Here is a 19,555-nt window from a genome sequence, read left to right as displayed (position 1 = left end):
CAATCCACTCACCTCAGCCTCCCAAAGGCGCGGGATTACAGGCTGAGCCACCGAGCCCGGCGGTCGTGGTGTTAAAAGTGTGGACGGGAAGTCCTCTGAGGAGGACGCTAGAGCAAAGTCCTGAGGAAGGTGAGGGACTGGTGGGAGGGCTGGCAGGAGGGCCTGGCTTGGGAAGGCTAGAGGTGTGCTGTGCTGCGGACAGCCTCCCCTGAGGAAGGCCGTGAGCCTTGTGCCCTGTGGCACCATGGCCAGTGGATGCCGTGTTCAGGCCTCCTTTTATCTTCCTGTGTCATCTTTTTTCCTTGACCAATCTCACCAGATCACTGTAAAGTTTATCATTTTATTTACTTTAAATTTAATTTCATTTTTTTGAGTCGGGGTCTCACTATGTCGCCCAGGCTGGAGGGTAGTGGCATGATCATGGTTCACTGCAGCCTCGAACTCCTGGGCTCAAGGGGTCCTTATGCCTCCACCTCCCAAACAGCTGGGACTGAAGGTGTGAGCCACCATACCTGGCTGATTTTTTCTTTTCTTTTTTGTTTTTTCTTTTAACTTTTCTCGCTATGTTGCCCAGACTGGTCTCAAACTCCTGGGCACAAACAATCTTCTCACCTCGGCCTCAAATTTATAATTTTAAAGTAACTCTATTGCGTTTCTTTTCTATTTCATTAATACCTTTTCTCTTATTTCCTTTCATTGACACCCCCCCACTTTTTTTTTACTGTTCTTTATCAGAACTATGTAATTGAATGCTTAGCTCGCTGATATTTGGCCTTTCTTCTTTTACACATAAACACAAGTTTATTTATTTCTAAGCATTGCTTTGGCTACATCCTACACATTTTGATCTGTAAATATTTCTAAATTACATCATGTTTTATTATTTGACCTTTGAGTTATTTACATGTGTGTTTACTTATTTCCAAATATAAGGGGTTTTAAGTTATCTTTTTATTACTGATTCCCAGTTTATTTGTACTGAGGACCCACCATGAGTTCTTCATGATTTTGTCTTTTTAAATTTATTTAGGCTTGCTTTATTGACCGATATAGTTTCAATATATTTAAAGTTTCATATGGGCTTGAAAAGATGTGAATTTTATAGTTTTGGGGTATAGTGCTTTATGTTATGTCCTAGGTTAACCTTTTTATTTCTTTACATTGTTCAAATCTTCTAGAACCTTTACTGGCTTTTATTTACTTGTTCTATTAAATACTGAGTTAGAGTATTTAAAATATTTATTTTTGGTGATGGATTTATATATTCCTCCTCACAGTTCTGTCATTTTTAAAATATATTTTGAAGTTATGTTATTAGAAGCACACAAATTTAAAATTATTTTATCTGCTTGATGAACTGAACTATGTAGTGATTTTCTATGTCTCCAGTAATGCTTTTTTACTCAAAATTCAGTTTTTTGACATTGATATCGATTCACCAGATTTTCTCAATATTTCCCCAGTATGTCTTTTCCCATCCTTTTACTTTCACCTTTTTTGTTCCCATAGAATTTAGATGTGTTCTTTGTAAGCAACATGCAGTAATCCATTCTCTTTTAATTGTCACGTTTAGTTCATTTACATTTATTGTAATTATTGATATATTCGAACTTTTGTGCTATTCTACTTCTTTTGTGTTTTTCTCTTTCTTGTCTTTTCCTTTTGATTGGTTCTATTTCCTTATTGCATTTTTTTCTTTCCATTAAAGTTCAATTCCATTTTCTATTGTCTTGATGATTGTCCTGGAAATTTGATTATATATTAAATAACCATCCTCTGAAGTTAACACAGGGAACTTTTAACTTTTTAACTCAAATTGCCCTCTTCAAATTTATATGACATTATGGCTCTGATTTTTTTATTCTTGTAATATATCATCATTATTGTTTTACACAATGTTTGATTTGATGTATCCAAATAGTCACCACCTTCTTGCTCTTCATTCCTTCTTGCACCTCAAATTTCCAACTGGAGCTCTCCTCCTTCCGCGTGAAGTACACTCTTTAATAATTTACTTTAGTAAAGTTGTCTCTGAGTTCTCCATTTCACTCAGTTTTTGGTCTCTGAGTATTCCTTAATTTTCTGCTAGCAAATCAATTAAACCTTATTTTTAAAGGTTCAAAATATTTTATCTTGTAGTTGTGGCTGAGTGCAGCAGAAAGATGTATCGGACACATACCAGAGGTCCAAGAGACTGTTTGGTAGCAGACATTCACCACTAAACTAGATACCAGGAGGCAAGGACTATGGCATCGTGGCAGGATGTTCACATGGAACGCTTCCAGCCTGAATTTTAGCTGAGGCCCCAAGACAGCAGGCACCAGTTGCACCCACACTCCACACTGAGAATCTGGGCAGAGTGCTGGAGAGAAGCTGAGGGCTGAAAGGAGAGTTTCCTTGGAGGGGCTGTGCTCTGAGTCCCACGCCCTCTGCTCTGCATCATGAAGAGCTGAGGGGCTTTCTCCTCACCTCATGCCCAGTGAGGGAGGCTCTTGAGGCCCGTGAGGGCCTGCCGCATGCCTCCTGAGGCTGGTGCTGAAGGTGGCTGTCCCTCGTGCCCTTGGGAAATCTCATGGGTAAGAGGCAGTTCTGGCACTCCCAGGAGGCAACCGGCCTGCATGTGAAAATAACTGCCAGCCTGGGGGCCAAAGGGACACGCTTCCTGGGGACTGGGTGGGCCATCCTGCCTAAGAACTGGTCTGAGTGGCTTACTACTGCCCAGAGGACACCTCTCCCGAGAGCAGACCTCTACCACCTGTGCCTAAGGAGGTGATGCAAGGGACCCCAAGGACGAATGGCCTGCGCTAGCCACAGTGGCAGAGACACCCAGAAACGGTGGGCTCTGGAGAGACCACAAGTTCACCCAAGATACCGGGATCCCCAACCAGCTCTCAGACAGGCCAGCTGTGAAGAGCCTCTCCTGTCCTCCTCTCCCTCCCCAGAGGGCCAGAAGTCACGGCTGCCAGCGGGGAGGACCAGGAGAAGCAGCAGCCACCCCCCACCACCACCTGCCACAGCCACAGATGAAGTGGGGAGGGGGCTCACATCTGGAAGACGTTCAAGTGGTGACTGTGTCGTGGGACCCGCAGTAGTTTCCAAGCCCAGCCTGCCTGGGCCACATTCCTGGAAGACACTGAATTGCCCAGAAGGGACCAGAGGAGTCCTAGGGCTATCCCTTTCTTGCAGGCACAGACAGAAAACTCGCCCACAAAGGAAGCTTGCTGGGACAAATGTGAGAAAGAAATCAGTTGTTTTCTGCTGACGCTCGCCAGCTCCCTTCACGTGTCCTGGATAGACCCAAGCACCGGGAATGAATGAGCAAACGAATAAGTGAGTCCCTGCTCTTCTTATTGGCCAGATTTACCTTTTGGAGGCAACTAAAAGAGGCAGGAAAAATAAAATCAGCTCAAGATAATCAAGAGCCATCCTTCCCGGCAACCACAATGGTATGTGGGAAACCATTCCTCAAGGGCCCCAGGATTAGGGACAGGAGTGGCCACACAGCATCAGGACAAGACCAGTCTCTGTCCTTCCTGGACCGTAAGCACACAGAGGTACCCCAAAATGATTTGAAACTGGTGTGATGGTGCCGGCAGTGTCCCCCAAGGGGAAGCCACCTCCTGGAAAGTACCCGTGAAGGAGAGAACAGGACGAGGGAAGGAGAGCCTAGCAGCACCTGCAGCATTGGAGGTCACATGCAGCAAGGCCTGCATCTGTGGCCAGACGAGCACCAAGCACTCCCTCTGCAGAGGAGAGAAAGCAAGTCCCAGCCCTCCGCCATGCCAGAGGGGCTTGCTTTGACAAGATGGCTTTATTGTCTCTCAGTTCTGGAGGCTAGAAGTCCAAGCTCAAGGAGCCACCAAACTCAGTTTCTGACGAGGGCCTTCCTCCTCACTGTGTCTTCACGTGGACTTTCTTCTGTGTACAAAGAGTGAGAGTGAGTGAGTGTTCTTCTTTCAAGTATGCTAACCCTATCAGATCAGAACCCCTCCCTCATGACCTCGTTGACCTGAATGACCTCCCCTAAGGCCTGTCTCCAAATGCAGTCACACTGGGGGTTAGGGCTTCAGCATATGAACGGGAAGGAGGCACGAACATTCAGTCCATAGCAAGGATCATCAAGAGAAGAATAAATCTTCAGTGAAAGCTGAAAACTGGTACAATTTGGCTTAATAATTACACACACCTCAGGCCTGAGCTTACAAAACCATTAATGGTCCCAAGAGACACTCAACTTTTGACAGCTAATGAACATGGTATTCCCAAGTTCAAGATCCCAGGATCCATCTTCAGGATGTTGTGGGGCTTCTGTTCTTGTTCTACCCCCAGTGCGGGTGAAGCAGACATGCCCCTTCAGCCCAGGTGAGCTTCAGGAACAGAACCGACCCCGAGTGGGGGGGTTCCGGGACTGGCACAGGTGTGCGTTCAGGCCCCACAGCTGCACACTGAGAACACAAAGGAACAAACATTCCGATGCCCCACACAGGTGAGAACCAAGGAAGGATGGCGCATCAGCGACCCACAGGAAATGTCTCTGGTCTTCACAGAGTTGCAGCTGTGCCTCCCCTCCCTTCTCGCTCTGCTTTGCTTTGGACTGTTCCCGCTCTCTGCATTCTTCTCCACAGCAATGGAGGCACACATGCGTTTGCCCCGATCCACGCTCTGGTCCTGGTGCGTCAGCAGGTAGACATAGTCCCCATGCCAGGCCTGGGTGGACTGAGGGCCTTCGCTCCTGAGCACTTCTCAGCCATGTCTGCCCACCATGGACTTCCAGGGGAAGGCAGGCGCCCCCCAGGGAGTCAGCACTGTGGTGCCTTTGCTCTGGGAGGGTGACCTGACCAACCACTGGGCCTTGGCAACAGCGACTGGGGCTTCTCGAACCCTTCCCAGCCAGTGCTCAGAGTCTCACATCCCACTCTCTGACCCAGGAATGAGCCTGGAAGGGGCCCAGCTGCCCACCTCCTCAACAAGATCAGGCAGATGTGGACGGTTCTGCCGCGCCCCTTGTGCTCCTCAAGGCGATGAGCGACCATCTCCCCTGTGCCGCCTCCCTCCCTTTTCCTTTACCCTGAATTCCTCCTCTTGTGAATAGTAGAGCTGACAAGAGTGGAAAATCCCAGCCTAACAGTCACCGGCAGACGAGGGGAGAAGCAGAGGGTTTTGTATCTTAAAGTGCCAGTCCCCAAATAAATAAAAACAAAACAAACCCACTGCCTCCCAAAAATGCATGGAAGTTAGCAGTAGGGGAAACTTTACAAGTCCATTTTCTGGCCATCATCACCGTCTGAGGCTGAAACTTCCCGGTTCATGTCCTTCTCAAAGGTGCCTTTTTATGGCAGTTTTAATGAAATTAGCTTATCCATCTCTGAGTCAAGAGGCACGGGTTAAGATCCAGTTTTTACTCACTTTTTTCTAACTACACAGTGGACATGAAGTGAGGAATTTTTAGAATTTAGTTTAAAGTGTGCAGCTTAAAAGGGACTGCAAAGTTCCGAATCCTTGATGAAAAATCAAGAAGTTTGTTGGACCAGCTGTGAAAGCTGAGCTGTTCTCATAAAGCCCGTGGGCCACTGAGATTTGCTTTGTCTGCTGCCAGGCGTGAGCCTTCACCACGCATGGGTCAGACTGACGTCCAGGTGCCACATCTGCATCAGCAGGTGGCCCAGCAGGGCACATGGCCACAGGTTTGCCATCTGTGGTCACATGGGAAACTCCCTCACTTGCAGGTTAAGAAGAACCGGCATTCAGGTATCCTTCCGTACGGTCGTCTGAACTTGCTGGAAACATCGGAATTGAAGATTTTCACAGCCCTCCAAGTCCTGGCCTGTCTGGGCACAGCAGGACACGTCCAGAGAGAAAGTGACCCCTGCCTGCCAAGGCTCGCAGCCAGGAGGTCAGGTCTGCGTTTTGAGTGCGCTTTGGGAGGAGGGCGGCATCTTCGGCTCAGGGTCAAAGCCTCCCCAGCCGGGGCAGTCCCAGTTGCGGCTGCATTGTCCAAACACAGAGGCCGCCTCCCACACCACTCCATCCATGAAAGGGGCTTCCCAGAGAGCAAATCCGGGAGCCACGCCCCATCCTGTCCTGGTGCCCCACGCATGGGTGTGCTCAGGGTGGTACTCTGCCACGTTTTGCATTTCTCAGCTTCTTCACCACAATATAGCCCTCCTGGAAAAGCCGCGTCCTGCACATGTGGCAACACTCCAGGTCTCTGAGGTCAACTGAGCCCAACTCCCCCGGAGCTAGGAGTGACTACACAGTGCCTGGGGGCAAGGAGGCCCAGGATGGGGATGAGATGAATGCATAAAACGAATACATTTCCAGTATGAAATTGGAAAGCCTGGATAGTAAAGCTAAGACATGCTGTAATTTCACCACACAGAGAGAAACATTAACACTGTGCAGTGTTCGATTCACGTGGAGACGGGGGACTTCCAGGACCAGGGGAGACCAGAGCCGTGGCACAGTGGGACACTGTGTGCAACACTGAGTGTTGATGGGTTTTCCTTCCCATGTTCCCATGGGCAATGGCCTTCACTGGGATTCCTGAAGACCTGTAGGGCCCAAGTGCTAAGAGCGTCACACACTGAGACAGACCCCCTTCCCCTAGAGGGATGCGAGGAGCGGACCCGGCAGCACTCTCCACCCAGAATCAGAATGCACTCTGGCCACACTGCACCCAGGCAGCTGACCTAGAAGAGTCATCTGACCCATTGCTGGAGGTTCCACCTGGCAGGCAAATGGATTTTTAATTTTTAAAGTAGTATGATTCTAACCACTTCAGGGCATGCCACCCTCAGCAGGGAGACCCAGAAGTTGGAAGCAGCTTCTCTTCCACCTTCCAACAGCGTCAGGGGCCTCAGTCCATGAGTCTGCAAGTTCTCTTGAGCCCATGAGAAATCTAAGGTCCCAGGCACGCAGCAACCAGAAACTTAAGCAAATACAGCAGTTCCAAGGACCGACAAGACCGAACCAGACACTGTGGATACTGGCGAGGAGAATTCAGATAAAATCCTGAAAATGGAACCCCTGGGGGACACAGCAGGGATATGCCTTTCCAGGGACCTCACGGGAAGGTCGAAGAAAACATGGGGGCAGGGCCAGGGCCAGACCCCACCAATCCTCATCTCCAGAACAAAAGTTCCTGTGTGCTGGGGAGGAAACTGAAAATCCTTCTACCCAAAGGAAGGCTGGAGCTTAAAGGAGGCCCTGAGATGCAGGATCTCCTGGAAGCTCCCACCTTGGAAGAACAGGACACAGCAGTAGTTCTTAGGGAGGGGCCTGGCTTGGAGTGTGGGCAGTGAAAGAGCACCAAGGTTAGGGCAGGGCCTGCGCGAGCACCCCGGGGGCACCAGGGCTGGGGCAGGGTCTATGTGGGCACCCAGGGGCACCAGGGAGGAGGCAGGGCCCATGAGGCACCCAAGGGACACCCAGGGCTGAAGCAAGGTTTGTGTGGGCGCCCCAGGGACGCCCAGGGCTAGAGCGGGAGCCATACGAGCACCCCAGTGGCACCCAGGGCTGGAGCAGAGTCCATGACGACACCCAAGGCACACCCAGAGCTGGGGAAGGGTCTACACAGGTACCCCAGGGCGGCCGAGGACTGGGGCAGGGCAACGCAGTCCTCCAGAGCAGCCCAGGCAACAGGCCACACGGGGTCGGCTGCCTCGGTCGTCCTGCTCCTCCATGGAGCCCAGCCCTGGAGGCCCCAGGGCTAGGTTAAGCCCCAGTGAGGACCAGTAGGGGAGAGCCAGCTCTAGCCTCTCCCACCAGATCTGCACAGCAGTCACCAAACCCAGGGCCAGAGGCCCAAAGAGGGGTGGTAGGCCCTGGCCTGAGTGTCAGGAACAGCCAGGGCCAGAGCTGGCACCTGGGAGAATCCACAGCACTGCCAGCTCACAGCCAGGAGCCAGGTCTCCTGGGTGAGTCAGTGCGAGCGGGGTGGGGAAGAAGCGGGTACACATCACATACCCACCAGCCAGACACACTTCACCTGGTGAGAGCTGGCCCCAGGGGAGACCCAGGAGGCCTCAGGCAAGACCCAGCTAGACCCAGGTACACATAGGTGAGACCCAGGAGGACCCAGGGCAGACCCAGCTGAATGTGGGTTAGTCCTACCTTGGAAAAAGCTCTTCACTCGCAGGTAACTGACGCTGAGGCGCAGGACGGAAAGCTTGTCCAGCTTGGAGATGACATCGGGTGGAAACGGCAGCAGGCTGGCCAGGTGGTCCAGCTCTGCGTTGAGGCGGTCCCGGTGCCGCTTGGAAGGGTTAGACTTCTCAGCCCCCAGGGCGGGCCTCCTGTGGGAGACGCCTCAGTCAGACAGGCTTCTCCACTGAAGCACTGGCTCCACGGGGTGGAAAGCTGCTCTCCAGGGGCATTCAAGCTGCCGCCAAGAGAAAAGTGCAGGCAACAACTAGAAGTCGCCTGAAGACAACACACTGAAAAACCAAAATGTACATCGTAAACTGTAACTCAACAGAGAGAAACCAAGAACAAACTGGTGCGAGAACAGCTCGGGCGAGGACAAAGTGCAGCCACCTGGCCGTGGGAGGCTGGCATGCGTCTTGACCTCTCGGTTGGTTCCCTGAGGTGGGAGGAGGACATGCGACCTTTGGCCTTCTAGGTAAAAGAGTGTGTGTGGAAAACCCCACGCTCTTTCAGCGTCCTTCAGGGTCTCCCGGTCTTCAGGGCCTTGCCTGGCACATGCCAGGAAAAGCAAGAAGCTTCTCACGGCACCTACAGGTAAGACCTGAAACTCCTGACTCCACACCTGACTCCAACAAGCCTCTTGGGCCTTGCAGCTCCCAGGCTGTGCCTTGTAGTGCGAGAGGCCTTCTGGCTTCACTGTGGCCTCTGCAGAGCGGGGCTCAAGAAGGCTGGCATGAGAATGTTCGAGGACCTTCAGTGCAAAGAGCCTGGGGACCCGCCACTCCTAGGCCCAGCAGACGTGGCTGTGGCCAAGGAAGGGACAGAAAATGCCTCACTCAAATCTCTGAGGAGGCCATGGCAGACCTGCTCTGCCCACACAGGAGGATCATCCTGCCAGGACTTCAAACCACGATGCCTAGAGATAGGTCCAGGGCCAACCTGCCCCAACATGACAGGACATTCATCTCACAGTTCATGCCACAGTGACCGTTCCCTTGATCTGTGATCTCACCTCACAGTGACCGTGCTCTTATCTCTCTTACTTCAGAGGGACTGATCCATTCATCTGACATCACAGTGGCAGTGCCTTCGTCTGACTCTCTCAAGCCAGTATAACGCTCCCTTCATCCGACCCTCTCCCCTCAGAATGAATGTTCCCTCCATCTGACCCTCTCCGGTTAGAGTGAGGGTCCCCTCACCTGACCCTACACCTCAGTGTGACAATCCCCTTCATCTGACCCTCTCACCTCAGATTGATGGTCCCTTCATCTGACCCTCTCACCTAGGAGTGACAGTTCATTCAGCTGACCCTCTCACCTCAGAATGACTTTCCCCTTCATCTGACCCTCTCAACTCAGAATGATGTCCCCTAATCTGATCTTCTTACCTCCGTGTGACAATTTCTTCTTCTGACCCTCTCACCTCAGCATGATGGTCTCTTCTCATCTGACCCTCTCATCTCAGAGTGATGGTCCCTTCATCTGACCCTTCCACCTCAGAATGATGGTCTCCTCATATAATGCTCTCACCTCAGCATGACGATCCCTTCATCTGACCCACTCAACTCAGAATGACTGTCCCCTTCATCTGACACTCGCTGCAGAGTAACAATCCCCTTCATCTGACCCTCTCACCACGATTGACGGTCGCCTTCATCTGACCCTCTCACCTCAGCGTGACAGTCCCTTGATCTGCCTCACCTCAGAGTGACGGTCCCCTCATCTGACCCTCTCACTTCAGAATGATGGTCCCCTCATGACCATGACCCTCTCTGAGTGACAGTCCCCTCAGATGACCCTATGGCCTCACAGTAACAATCTTCTTCTTCTGACACTACCACCTCACAGTGACTGTCCCTGTGTGTGACCTTCTTATCTCACAGTGACAGTCTCCTTCATCTGGTCCTCTTAATCACCACAGAAACTACTTCACCTCATTCTAGATATCACCCACAGATAATTGTGCAAAAGTAAAAATGGTAGCCAGTGCAGAGACCAGTTCCTGGGAATGGTTAGGGAGACGGAGCAGAGTGCATTCAGGCAGAACCACAGAAGTGGTCTGGCCTGACTTACCAGACACCAAACCTCCGATAAACAATAGGAGTCCCACCATTGTGATGTACCTTGCTGTCATCGTGGTACATCACAGTGGTGGGACTCCTATTGTTTATTGGAGGTTTGGTGTCTTTTGTTCAGAAGTTCCTTATTTTTCTATCATGTTTGCAGTTATAAATAAGCTGACAGCCTGCAGGCTACAAGTCTTAAGCCATTCCTTCTATCAGAAACTCCACCACAAGAGCCCTTCCCTTTCTTTGTCTAATGACCTACTCCATAAACCAATTACAAGTAGCCTCACAGCATCAAATCCAGAGCTACTCAGGTTTTATTTTTGGTTTTATTTTTTTAAGTTGAGATGTAATTCACATAACAAAACTATCCATCTAAAAGTGAACAGTTTAGTGGTATTTAGTGCAAACACAAGTTGTGCAACCATCACCTCTATCTAGCTCCAAACATTGTTATCATCACAAGAGAGCCCCCTTAACCTATTAGCAGTCTCTCCTGATTCTCTTTCCTCTAGACCCCGGCCACCAACAACCTGCTTTCTGTCTTTATAGATTTGCCTATTAAGGATATTTAAGATAAGTGGAATCAAACAATACATGACCTTTTGTGTTTAGCTTCTTTCACATGGCCTAATATTTTCAAGGTTAATCTATGTTGTATTATGTGTTAGTGCTTCATTCCTTTTTATGGCTGAGTAATATTCTAGTGTGTGAACAGACCACATATGAACGTTTCGGTTGTTTCCTCTGCTTGGCTATTGTGAATAAAGCTGCAGTGAACACCCATTTAGAAGATTTTGTTTGAACACATGCTTTCAATTCTCTTGGATATATAATCAGGAGTGGAATTGCTGGGTCATGTTAATTCTATGTTTAATTATTAATTTTTGAGATAGGATCTTGCTCTGTCACCAACACTGGAGTGCAGTGGTGCAATCATATCTCACTGCAGCTTCAAACTCCTGGGCTCAAGCAATCCTCCCACCTCAGCCTCCCTAGTAGCTAGGACTACAGGTATACAGCATCACACCCGGATACTTTTTTTTTTTGGTAGAGACAGAGTCTCAATATGTTGCCCAGGCTAGTCTCAAACTCCTGGCCTCAAGCAATCCTCCTGCCTCAGCCTCCCAAAATGCGGGATTACAGGCATGAGTGACCATGCCTGGCCTATATTTAACTTTTGGAGGAACCACCCAACTGCTTTCCACAGTGGCTACACCAGTCTACATTCCCATCAGCAATGTATAAGGGCTCCAGTTTCTCCACACCCTTACCTACATGTATTACTTTCCTTTTTTTTTTTTTCTGAGTTGGAATCTCACTCCGTCGACCAGGCTAGAGTGCAGCTCACAGCCACCCCAGCATCGACCTGCTGGGCTCCGGTGATCCTTTCACCTCAGCCTTCCAAGGAGCCAGAACTACAGGCGCACACTACAACGCCTGGCTAATACTTTCCTTTCTTTAATGGTGGTCATTCTAGTGGACCAAAAGTGGCATCTCCCTGTGGTTTTGCTTTGCATTTCTCTAATGGCTAATGATGTTGAGTACTGTCTCATGTGCTTGCTGTCCACTGGTGTATCTTCTTTGGAGAGATATTGTTGCAAGTCCTTTGCTCAGTGTTACATTGACTGTTTGTCTTTTTGTTCTTGAACTCCAAGAATCCTGTATGTTCAGGCTATGAGAATCCTGCCAAGTACGTGTTCTACAATATTCTCTCCCATTCTATGGATTATCTTTGGTCACCTTTAGACTTTCTGGTTTTTTGTAATGTGGCACTCACCAAAAATGACTCAACCTGCTAGCCAGAGAATAAACAGGAAGGAGAACCTGGGGATAAACAGGACCATGCTAGAGTACACTGGCATGCCCTGGCCAGAGGAGAGGCCCACCTGCCAGGGAAGAACACCTGTGGCCTCCCCAGAAAGCGAGGGGATGCCTGATTGGCAGGTAGCCATCGAGGGAGGTCGGAGAGGGACACCAGGAAGATGGGCGAGCCAGCCGATGGCCAGCAGCAGCAGAGAGGGTGGGCTACGGACACACGGCAGGCGTGCGCAGGCACTGGAGCAATGCCCTGCCAGGCCACACAGCGCCTTCACCCAGTCCACATGGCTGTGCTATGGTTTGAGTGCTCATCCCCTCCAAAACTCCTGTTGAAACTTAACCTCCCCTGTGGCAGTATTGCGAGGTGGGCCTTTAAGAAGTGATTGATCACAAGGGCACTATGACCGGGTTACTATAGATGCATAGACGGGCTCGTGGGGTCAAGAGTTACCACGAGAGGGGAACTGGTGGCTTCATAACAAAAGGAGGAGCAACCCGAGCCACCTGCCCCACTGCCTCGCTGTCTGACAGCCTCGAGCTCTGGACTCAGAGTCCTGCCTGCAAGATGGCTTCACCAGATGCAGCCCCTTCCCATGGACTTCTCAGTCTCCATAACTGTGAGAAATAAACTCCTTTTCCTATAAATCATTCAGTTTCAGGTATTCTGCTATAAGCAACAGAAACAGGCCAAGACAGACTTTGTCCTCCAAGGTCACATGTGTCCTCCTTGCCTCCAGCTCACGTCTGTGGATGCCTGCCTGCCCGCCCTCACATGGTGCTTGTACCTTCCCTCGGCTGCCTCAGCACCCGGTGCCATCCCCACCTGGGCAAGGCCTCTCTGCATCATGGCCGGCTCAGATCCCACCCCACGTAGAGCTGCCTCTCCTTGAGGGTGGGGCCCGTCACCCAGCTGAGCCATGGCTGTTCTCTGCCTCCCCCAAGGCCTTTTTGCCTGGCACCAAAGGGGAGGGCCATTTCCTGGTGAAGGAGAGGGTGTTCAAGGAGCTTCACTCCTCCAGACATTCTCAGAGCACCTGATGGACCTGATGCAGGTGCCACCACCAGCCTCCACTCCCAGCTCCATGAGTGCTGACCCACATAGGTGGGCAGAAGGGGTGGGGACTGCCATCATGGGGCTGGGAGGAGGGGATGCTGGCCATGGACTGAGGTGCAGGAGCCAGTGAGGAGGCACAGGGAAGATGCTCCAGCTCACTCCAGGGTGGAGGAGACTCAGCGGGTGGTGACGGGAACCAGGGAGTTCAATCCAAAACCCTCAGCACAGAAGCAGGTGGGGGAGGTAGCAAGCCAGCTAGCAGGAAGGAGAGTTACAGAGGATGCCTCGAGGCACCAGAAACAAAAGTACCTGAGGATCAATCCAACAAAAGATGCCAGGGCTACACAATGACACTGGAAAAACTTTGAAAGACCAAAATAAACAGAAAGAATACTGTGTTCTTGGATTGGAAGGCTTATTATTGTTAAGATGGCAATTCTCCCTCAAACTGATATATATATTCAATGCAATCTAATTCCAACAGGAATTTTTACAGAAATTGACAAAGTGATTCTAAAATGTACATGGAAAAGCAAGAGACCTAGAATAGCCAGCTAAAAAGGAGAACACGGTGGGAGGACTTATCCTACTGATTTTAAGCCTTCTCTAAAACCACAATATTAAAGATGCTTTGGTTAATAGAGAAAACATAGAAATACAGACGAACAGAATAGAGTGAATATAGTAGACACATATTTTTCATTGAGTCTATTGATTTTACATTATTCCACATAGATACTAGAGCAATTCAATAGGGAAAGGAAAGTCTTTTCCAGAAATGGTGTCAGATCAACTGTATATTCATGAAAACAAATGAACTAGTCTCACACAAGATCCCAAAATTAACTCAAAATGGATTATATAGCTAAATACTATAAAGCTTTACAAGTTAACATGTGCAAAAATCTGAGCCCTCAGGATAGTCATGGGTCTCCTAGAACACAAAAAGAACAAAAAATTAATAAAGCAGTCTTCATCAAAAGCTTTAAAAATATCTTTTGAAAGAATATTAAGAAAATGAAAAGTCATCAACTGGAAGAAACAAGGGCTTGCATCCAGGATATGTGAAACAAACAAACAAACAAAAAGAAACCACACTTGCAACTCAATACTATAAAAAAAACAAACCAATAAGAATATAGGCAAGTTATTTAAACAGACACTTCACCAGATTAGATATATGGATGATGAGTAGACACATAAGAATTTATTCAACACCATTAGTCATCAGGGAAATGGAAATCAAAACCCTGATGAGATACCACCAACCCATGAGGACGGCCCCGATGAAAAAGACTGGCCATGACAAGTACTGGTGAGAATGGAGAGAGCTGGAACCCTCCTGCGCCGTCACTGGGAACATGACGTGGTACAACTGCTTTGAAAAACAGCTAGATGGATTCTTAGAAAGTTAACATGCACTGAGAGACAAAAAACATATACCAATACAGACTTGTAAAAAAATGTTTGTGGCAGCTTTATTTGTGACAGCCCAAAACTGGGAACATCCAAAATGTCTCTCTGCACGTGAATAAGCAAACCTGGCATACCCATGCATCTGCAATAAAAGGAGCACACTTGACGCAAACAGATACGGACGAGTCTAGAATCACTATGCCAAGAGAAGGCAACCAACAAAGACAGGTGCACATGCCCAGCAGCCCCCCACTAAGTTAGCACCACTGCCTTCATGAAGATGCCCACGCTTGACATGCCAGCCTCCTCCACCTCCCTGCACCTCACCTTTTGGCACACACAGCCAGGACTTGTGATTGCAGCAGGTGTGCGTGTCTGGGTCTGAGACACTGAAGCCACTCACTGTCTTTCGTTGCCCTGCAAATCAGCTTTTGTCTTTTGTTCTTTTCCGTTTATTTTTTCCTCTTTTTCTCAAGTGCTCAGAAGTTTTAAATTTAAACATATACATATTATTTTTTAAGGAACGTGTTAGAAGATATAATGGGACTATTCTGATATAAATCTGAAGCAGGAAAGATCTTTCTAATCATGATGTAAAATTAATTAGCCACAAAGAAAAGATCAATAAATTCAATTTCATACAAGTTCAGTTTTTTCCCACATGGCAAAGAACACACAAGTAAAATCAAAACCAGGGTAAAATATTGAAACTCGTTCAATAATTAATTTCCTAATTCACAAACCAAGAAGGACAAACACATAAATGATCTAATTTTTAAGATGAGCAAGAGATAAAACATAGATGGCTCACAGAAAAGGGAATACAAAAAGCTCTTAGGCCTCGCTTGTGATCAGAGGATGCACATTCAAGTCTCCAAAGTCGGGAACACACCATGTGCCAGGCCCAGGGAGGAGGCACGGATGAGGACTTAGCTGGGTACAGCTCTCGAACTTGGAAGTTTGGTCACAACTGCGACATCACACCTGCTCCTCCCCTTTGACAGAGCAAGTTTCACGTCTAGGTACTTACCCTCCCCATGCATGAGCGTGGGATGTGGGACTCGATTCCACCCTCCCTGCAAGACTGTAATGTGTTACTGTTTCGTGGATTCAGAAAGAAGACAAGAGACCCCGAGTCACAGACAAAGTGCTTACCACTCAGGCAGTACGGGCTGCAGTGTATCATCATTTACCCTGTGTCTCTACATCCCATGGGGGACGCGAAAGGTCCTAACTGGTGCTACATGTGCAGTGGATTTTTGCTGTGTCCAGGAACACTGAGCTTCAGGAACCTACCACATTTACAGGGAACTGTCAACAAGGCGCCCTGTCCCAAAGGGAAGCATCACCTTATCCCTCAAACCCAACCCTGAGAGTCCAGGTGAAGAGTCGTCAGGGCCCATTACTTTAGAGTAACCAACACAAACACACCAGCAAGCTCAGCATCTGCGAAGACTTCGGCTGACAACAAGCACCAGCAGAGGGCTGGCAAACAAACCTCAGCATGCCGCTACACTGTGTAGCCAAAATGGGGTGTGTGGTTGGGGGATGATCGCTAAGGAGGACAGCAGTGTGCACAAAGCTGGAATTCGTATGCCAAGGCAGGAAGCCTATAAACTGCACGTGCACATTTGCTAGTTCATTCACAAAATATCTCAGGAGCGATTCACCAGAAACTGTCAAAATCAGATGCCTCCAGGCAGGGCCAGGTTGAGGAGCCGGCCAAGTCTTGAATTAGTCGAACACACCACCCGCTCAAAGCATTGATCGGCAGGTGAAAGGCAGATGCCCGGTGCCCCGAAAACTCACTGCCTCAAGCTTTTGAATTGGGACAAAAACACAGTAAAAGCAGGGAATCTAGTTCTGATTCTTCCCTAGACTGCCCTACCGCAGAGGCCACTGTATTTGCAGCCATGTGCCAAGTCGCTGCCACGAGTCTCTCACATCACATACCCAGGGACACATTCCACTGCCACTCCTGAGAAGACAGTCATGGAAACACCTCAGCCCTTCTCTGGCTCCTCCTACATGCAGCCAGCTCTGTCCTCCCTGGCCCCCAGAATGCTGCCCCTTCCCTGCAGACCCCCAGCACTTCCTGAATCCTGGTCCCCAGTTCCATCTGAGCCCTTCAGCGCTCAGGATGCCCCAAGGCCACACAATCAGGTCAGGCAGAAAGACCACCTTCTGCGGTCCTGCCCCCAAGAAGTCGACCTCAGCTTCACAGTGAGTGTGTGTGTCGGGCAGTGGATGCCACTTGCACAGAATCCTGCAGCCACTGAAGGCCAGGAGGGCGCTTCCGTCCAGACCCAGACCCACACACAGACACTGATGCAGGAGTACACACAGCCCTCACGTGGAGTCTCACACACACTCACACATGGCCTTACACACCCAGCTGTGTCACACACAGGGAAGTCACATCCACAACTGTGCAGTACATGCTGCTGTGTCAAGCAACTCATTTCCCAGTCCACGGACCCCGCAGGAGCAGCTGGGCACTGTGTCCCCCTGAGGGTGCCACTCCTTTGCTGCCCTCCCCACAGGTGGTTGCCAAATTCCAGTCATTGCCGCCAGCACCACACACTGCCTGGCTTGGCCAGCCCAGACTCCAGAGGGCCCCGCCGCGGGCAGGCAGAGGGACCCAGAGCACAGCCTTTGTGTCCCCAGAGGGCGGGATCTTGGGCCCTGGACCCTCCTCTCCACTCTGACTAAAGCTTCCAGAGGCCCATAGGCCCCTGTCGCCTGTGGTGAAGTCTCAGAGGCTCTAGTGGTGTCCTCCCTGGGGCTGTTAGAGAGAATGAAGGTTCCAACATGTGGACGCATCTGGAAGGATGCGTGGATGTTCCACAAAGCCTGTCACCTGACCCTGCCCTCGCCCTCCCCCGGGGATCAGGACAGCAGCCAGCAAGCCCTGGCAAGTTCACGAGGGACCCCCCACTGGAGAGTTGGGCCACCTAGGCCCGCCTACACGGGTGGATCCCATGCGGCCTGGCTGCCCTGGGATGTATCTGCTGGACTCTCACATCAGGCACAATGGCGCCACAACTGTGTCACACCGACACCAGGAAGCCTGCTAAAACCTCTTCCTGGCTCACTTTGTTCCTAAAAGTCACTATTTTCTATGAAAATGCAAACACTTCCCGCTTTGTGGTGACAGCAAAAGTGGAAGACACGTTACTGTTTCTGAAGGGGTTTCCGGCGTTTCCTCCCCGCATACATGCACTCCCCTGGTGGAATCATCATCTTGGGTTCTGGAAAACAAAGGGAGCGTGTTAGTCATGTGAGCAACCCCACGTGACCCCTGCCTCCGGTGCCCACCACGACGTCTCAAAGCCACAAAAGGCAGGAGCATGGCCGAGGCCCACTCTGCTGGGGCGGGTGCCCCGCTGTCCCAGCACACCCCACACAGCTCCGGCCAGGGCAGGGTTCCCGCTGACTGCGACGGTCCCAGCAGGGCCTCCTTCTACCCCTGGGCCTCTTGTGCGCAGAAAGAGCTGGAAGGACACAGTGGGGTCACTGTCCCTTGGCTGGGACACTTGAGCACCACCCAGTGAGTACGGGCCAGGGCCACTTTCATGTCTTCCTGAGACAAAGTCCACCCTTGGTCCTCCCTTGGTGCCAGGTGGCTCCTGTCCTCTTCTCGAGAAGGGCCTGCTCAGCACACGATGGAGGGAGACAGATGTCCCAAGCTGCTGGCGAAACCATCACACAGGCGGGCATGGGGCCCTGGTCAAGACTCTGGGCAGCCTGCTGCCTTCAAAGCTCATCACCTTCAAGAGGCACACGGGGCTGTGTGATGTCCTCCTGTGATGTCATCTACTGGTGGCGTTGGTGGAGGGTCTTCTTCCTCTTCTCCTCCCTGCCCTTGATGACCTTGCGTTTGGGGCCAACGGGCTTTCTCGTTCCCACGTAAAATTTTACTTGACTCTCCATGCAGGGCTTCCACTTAGGTCACTAACTCACAGCGCCCTAAGCCCAACTGACCACACCCACTGGCCACCACCAGCAGTGCTGGACACAGGCACAGGCATCCGAGCAGAGGTCCCCAAGGAGCTGTCCACCGTCTGTTCCCCAGGCTGGTCAGCTCACCCATGCCCCAATCCAGGGAGGACATTCATCCTTCTTGTCACAGAACGTCGACTTTTTCATGCAGGGAGGACTTCTGCAGCAACCACCCCACGCCAGGCTCTGAGCCAAGCGCCTTGGAGAGGAGGTTAAGAGCCCTCATCTGACAGCAAGTGTGGCCACCTGGAAGAGGAGGCCGACTCAAACACCCAGTTTCTACCCTGTGTGGAAAGGGCCCGTAAGAACATCAGAATAAGTGTCATGCACTGACTCTGAAAATAAAGAAATAGGTAGGTAGAAAAAGCTACACCATCCAAACACGAACCAAACGAAGCCAGAGAGGCTCTATGAGTATCAGAGAACACTTTGAAACAAGGAATATCACCAGGGACGAAGAGGTGTATCACAGAATAAAAAGCAGTCAATTTTCCAAAAAGACAAGGCCATCCTACATGTGTAGGTACCTAGGAACAGAGCTTCAAAGTGCATGAAGCAAGGTCAGGCACAATGGTTCATGCTGGTAATCCCAGCAGTTTAGGAGCACTGAGGCAGGAGGGTCCCTTGAGCCAGGAGTTTGAGAACAGCCTGGGCAACACAGCGAGATCTTGTCTCTATGAAAAACTTAGTTGGGTGTGGTGGCATGCACCTGTAGTCACAGCTACTTGGGAGGCTGAGGTAGAAGGATCACCTGAGCCCAGGAGGTCGAGGCCAAGATGAGTCATGATTGTGCCACTGCATTATAGCCTGGGCAATATAGTGAGGCCCCAACTCAAAAAGGTTCATGAAACAAAAACTAATAAAACTGAAAGAATGATCATCAGAGACATCAACATTGCTATCTCAGCAACCAGTAGAACAAGTAAACAAAATCAGTAAGGATACAGAATAACCAAACAACAGACCTGAGTTCATAGAAATTTATAGAACACTTCATCCAACAATAGCAAAGTACACATTCTTTTCACATGGAACATTCACCAAGATGGACC

General features: G+C 50.1%; 1 protein-coding gene across 1 annotated transcript in view; it reads right to left on the bottom strand.

The window, feature by feature from the left end:
* The window catches only part of AHRR (aryl-hydrocarbon receptor repressor), a 70,092-nt gene extending 52,348 nt beyond the window's left edge, over positions 1–17,744 (bottom strand). Inside the window, exons 1-2 of the mRNA XM_008072825.1 lie at positions 17,680–17,744; positions 8,113–8,294 (exon numbers count right to left, since the gene is read on the bottom strand). Of these exons, the coding sequence (XP_008071016.1) occupies positions 8,113–8,294; positions 17,680–17,744 (247 nt within the window). The remainder of the gene's footprint in view (positions 1–8,112; positions 8,295–17,679) is intronic.
* Between the last annotated feature and the right edge of the window lie 1,811 nt (positions 17,745–19,555).

Source organism: Carlito syrichta, unplaced genomic scaffold, assembly GCF_000164805.1.
Source record: "Carlito syrichta isolate Samal-C Ts95f unplaced genomic scaffold, Tarsius_syrichta-2.0.1 Scaffold315456, whole genome shotgun sequence".
Taxonomy (NCBI): domain Eukaryota; kingdom Metazoa; phylum Chordata; class Mammalia; order Primates; family Tarsiidae; genus Carlito; species Carlito syrichta.
This window is presented reverse-complemented; position numbering and strand designations above follow the sequence as displayed.